Source organism: Plasmodium gallinaceum (genome assembly GCF_900005855.1).
Source record: "Plasmodium gallinaceum strain 8A genome assembly, contig: PGAL8A_v1_65, whole genome shotgun sequence".
In the NCBI taxonomy this organism is placed as follows: Eukaryota; Apicomplexa; class Aconoidasida; order Haemosporida; family Plasmodiidae; genus Plasmodium; species Plasmodium gallinaceum.
The window spans coordinates 1,625,355-1,630,572 of NW_021628225.1; the positions used below are offsets into that span (position 1 = coordinate 1,625,355).

Genomic DNA, 5,218 nt, shown 5'->3' on the forward strand with positions numbered 1-5,218 from the left:
AAATTTTTTTTTTTTTTTTTTTTTTTTTTTATTTGCAACATTTGAATTTTATATTTTTTTATATATAATTTTTTATTTTATATATTATTCTAAATTTGTATACTTATATGAAATTTGTTATTAATGAAGTTTTATAAACGTTTTTGACAATTTAAAAATTTTTTGTTTTATATTTTAAAAAAATTTTTTACGTTAATGTAATGAATTAGTATATTATATATTTTCATTTTTTTAATTAGTAGTTTACTTTCACGTTTATGATATAAATATTAAGAATATTACAGTTTATATAATTTTTATTTATTTTCATATTTTAATGAATAATTTTAATGTTGTTTTTTCATATAAAATTTTGATATTTATGTTTGCTTTTCCTTAATTTTTAAATTTGTTTTTCTTTTTTTTTTTTTTTTAATAAATATCTTAATATGAACTCTTATTTTTGTGCATATATTAAAAAAAAATTACATAAAGCTAAATAGAGCTATGTGTTTATAAAGAAAATTTATAGAAAATTCAACAATATTTTTTAAAAAATAAGAGAATTATTCTTAAAAAAGAATTATTATAAATAAAACAGTAGTATGAATTTTTATAGAAGTACAAATTTTTTCGAAATAATATTATTTATATAAAATTTTTTAATAACAAATTAAAATACATTTATTCTAAAAAATAATTTTTTATTAATTACTAATTTTTTATATATATATATTTTTTTATTTATGAGTTATCGTTGAATTACATTTTTTTTTTTTTTTCATGTGTATAGTTATTATCTAAAAATGTTTAAAGAAAAATACTTAATGAGAATTTAAAAAAAAGGGAACATTTAAATATTTATACAAAAAACTACAATATATCCTAATGGTTATAGATATGAAAATACTTAATATAATAAAATTATGTAAAATATAATATGTTTTTTTGTATATAAAAATTTTTAAATGAAGAAGTATGCAAAAGCATTGTATAAAATTAAAATGCAATAAACAAAATTATTTTTCTACTACTGAATATGGATTCAAATTATTTCCCACATTTCCCAGTAAAATTAATAAATTAATGGTCAAATTAAATTACTCATCACTTCACATATATGAAAACAAGAGTGATAAAATATGTAAAGATTTTTTTTTTGAAAAATTAAAAAAAACATGGCCAAAAAAAAATTACTCAACTAAAAATCATATCTGTGATTCTGATATTTTAATAGACCTTGATCATTCTGCAAATAATAAAATATATGTTAAAGAAAATATATATGATATAATAGAACCCTTATGTAAAAATAAGAAAGTTGAAGAAATATCTGCTAATGTAATATTTTTTGTTTTAAAATTTTTGAATACTAAGAATGTTGCAACAGTAGACGAATATAAAGATAATATTAAAAGGATATATTTTAACTTGATTAAATGTTATCACAAGATTTTTAAAAGTACAAATGAAAATGGAGAGTTTATTTTTTGCATTTTTAATGATGATATAATAAAATCCGTAAGTCCTTCATTAAAAAAGAGTAAAAAAACTGTTATACATGATATGGTATTAAATAGTTTAGAATTTTATTTTAAAAATAACATAAATAACATGAATAGATTAAATATTAATTTACTATGTGAAATTATTAAATATAAAAATTTTTTCTATGTACTAAATAACATAAATTATGATAAAAATCAATTAAAAGAAAAATTGAATGTAAAAAATATAGACTACTTATTTCATGAATTTCTCAATGATAAAATATATTTCTCTAATGCTGTTGAATTAGCATCTTTATTTTATTCAGAAAAAATGAGTATTACTAAACCTTTTAAAAAAGATTCTACATTTAATTGTTTAATTTTACTAAAAAATATTTTAAATATTCAATCAAAAAATTTGCTTTTCTTATTTTTGAATTCATTAAAATATAATTGCTTGAAAAAAGAAATTTTCCTTTTTTTATTATCTGCTGATTCATTAACAGGTACAGTTACTTGAAAATTCCTATATAAACTTATATCTCATTTTTATTTGATATTTTATATGATTTTTTTTTTTTTTTTTTTTTTTTATTAATTTTTCTATATTATTAGTTAATTTTTTATCCTTCATATTATTTTTTATTTTATTTTGTTTTATTTAATTTTCATATATATTTTCTCTTTTAATAGGATTTCCATCAAATTACTGGGGATATTTAGCTACAAGGGAATATTTACTTTTGTATAATTCAGAAGTTAGAAAAATAGATGGTGTAAAAAAAATAGAAATAAATGATGAGACAAAGAAAGGGGAAAACTATGAATATAGTAATAATATAAATAATGAATATTATAATTTACCTTATAATATGAAAAATATATTACTTTTGAGGAATATTAATGAATTTAAAAAATTAATGATATCCCTGAAAAATGAGCAACAAAAACATTGGGAAGAAAAAATTTATAATATTGAAGATACATATAATATAGAATCACATGGCAATATAATCACTATACAAGATATTAATGATAATTTAAAAAAAAAAAAAAAGAGATATTTTGTTGCTATAGATTTAGAATGGTATAAAAATCAACAAGTGAGCATAATTTCAATTTCAACAAATAAACAAATATATATAGTTGATTTATTAAATATTGATTATAATTTTAAATTATTAACATATTCTTTTTTTAAGTGGCTATTAGAAAATCCATTCATATACAAATTATTTTACAATTTTTCTTCTGATATGCAGAAAATATCTTCATTTTTTCAAAATATTTCTCATTTAAATTCATTTGTGAATGTGATAGATCTAAAAGACCCATTGTACATAAACACAAAAAGTGATAAAAATATCAATTGTGATTATAATGTTTTTAATTTTGAGTTATTTAATAGAGATATTATTGAAAAAAATGATACTGATTTATTTAAAAAAGTAATAAATAGTAATCTTTACGATTTAAATAATAAAATAAAAAATAATTGCAATAAATTTGAAAATACCATTATTTTTCATGAAAAAATTAATAAAATACATTTTAAAAGTCTTAATGATATGTGTCAAAATTTTTTAAAAAGAAAATTAAATAAACAATTGCAATTATCTGATTGGAGAAAAAGGCCACTAACAGAAGATCAAATAAATTATGCATCTATTGATTCATATAATCTCATAGAAATAGAAGAAAAATTAACAGAATATAATTATTCTTCTACATGTTTATCTAATAATAATAATTTAATCAATATATTTATACAAAAATATAAAATGAAAAATTGCATTTGGGAATGAGATTATACTAAACACATACTAGACAAATATGTGATTATCTAATGATAAAAATATATAAAATCTATTATTTAAAAAAAAAAAAAAAAAAAAAAAAATACATATTATAAAGTTAATATAATAATTTTTAAAGTATATCTAATATATTAAATTATTTTAATATTAAATCAATTAAAATGTATGTACACATAAAATTGGTTATAGTTATATATTTTTTCATATAAATATGCAATTTTCCTCATAATTAAAAAGAATCATAAAATTTAAATAAATATTTATAAATATTATAATATTTTGACAAAATTTTTATCATTTTTTTTTTTTTTCATGGAAACATATATAAAAAAAAAATATTATTTTTTTTAAATATATAAGGAATATATAATTTTTTGTCAACTCTTTTATTTTTTTGTTATTTCATTTGTTTTGTTTTCATAAATCTATGCATCTATTTTTTTTTTTTTTTTTTTTTTTTTTTTTTTTTTTTTTTTTTTTTTTTTTTTTATTTTTTTCTTAAATTAATGAACTTATAATAATCTTATTTAAATAATAAAATAATGGAAACATTAGATTATAGATGGAATGATAAAATTGAAAACTTTAACTTGAAAATAAATAAATTGAGAAATGAAATAAATGATTTCAAGAAAAATTCTATTAATGCTTACTCTTTAAAAAATAAAAATGTGTACTTTTCTAAACTGAATAATAATGTAAAAAGGAGGGAATTAATAAATATAAATAATTATGAAGTAAGAAATTATTTAAATAAAACAAATAATACTACATATATTCTAAAAGACGATAAAAATAGTAAGATGGTTAATGTTATTTTTCCTACATCTAAAAACACATCCAATAAAATTATTAAAACTAATGATAGAAAGTTTTGTGAAAACAAAAGTTTAACAAAATTTAATTTAAGAAATAAAAGAAAAAATGAAAAAGTTATTAAAATTAATGAAAAGAGATGGTTAATTGGTAAGAATATTTTTATTCTATTAAATAAAAAAATAATATTAATACATATGATTTTATAAGAATATAAAAAAACACATAAGCTATTTTTAAACATATATTAATGTGTGTGTAAACTTATATAATTTTATAGGATTAAAAAAAAAAAAAAAAAAAAAAATAATAATATATATATGAATTTCTATAAAATCCTTTACAGCAACAAAACATGCCAAAGTTAAAAAACTAGATACTACAGAAAAAGAGAATTTGGAAAATAAAAAAAGTGGAAAAAATAGATTTTTGTATTTAGAAGGAGAAGAAGGTATTTATAATAAAAATATAACAGAATATTAAAATGGTATCATATTTACTTTTTATTTAATTCATGCATATATTTATCTTTTTTCTATAGGAAATTTGCATGTGTATCCGGTTTACTCTGACTCCGAAGTTGGTTTTGAAAGTATATCACAAATAGAGGATGAAAGTTTATCAAAAATAAAAAAAGAAAATCAGGATGATGATGATATAGAAACTACAAAACATCTAGCTCAGTGGAGTTCCGATTTAGTGCATAAATATCTTTTAGAAGCTATTGAAAATACTAAATTGATTTTTAAATGTTCAAATGTAAAATGTCGACATGAAGAAATATTTAAAAGAATACAATCATAGAAATGAATAAAATAATTAAATAAAAAAAGAAAATAAAAAAATTACGAAATCTCATCTCAATAGGAACAATATTACCATAAAATTATAACATATAATCAATAATAATTTAAAAAAAAAAAAAAAAATAAGGTAAAATTTTAATTAGAGAAGCCAATAATATATAGATTATGCCCAATTTTTCTATATTTTGAAAAAAAGAAAAAAAAAAAGTTAAATCGATATTATTAAATAAATAACTAAAAAATGTTCTTTTACCAAAAATTAAAATATTTTTTCTTTTTTTTTTTTTTTTTTTTTTTTTTTTTTTTTTTT

At 16.4% G+C, this 5,218-nt stretch overlaps 2 protein-coding genes across 2 annotated transcripts; both read left to right on the forward strand.

Annotated features, from left to right (window-relative positions):
• Positions 1-957: 957 nt before the first annotated feature.
• Positions 958-3,274, forward strand: PGAL8A_00168900 (exonuclease, putative; the record flags this gene model as incomplete). The annotated part of the gene is made up of 2 exons (XM_028670008.1): positions 958-1,975; positions 2,163-3,274. The coding sequence occupies 2 exons, from the start codon at positions 958-960 to the stop codon at positions 3,272-3,274; spliced, it is 2,130 nt and encodes a 709-aa protein (XP_028526803.1).
• Positions 3,275-3,828: 554 nt separating this feature from the next.
• Positions 3,829-4,906, forward strand: PGAL8A_00169000 (conserved Plasmodium protein, unknown function; the record flags this gene model as incomplete). The annotated part of the gene is made up of 3 exons (XM_028670009.1): positions 3,829-4,252; positions 4,449-4,553; positions 4,644-4,906. The coding sequence occupies 3 exons, from the start codon at positions 3,829-3,831 to the stop codon at positions 4,904-4,906; spliced, it is 792 nt and encodes a 263-aa protein (XP_028526804.1).
• Positions 4,907-5,218: the final 312 nt, after the last annotated feature.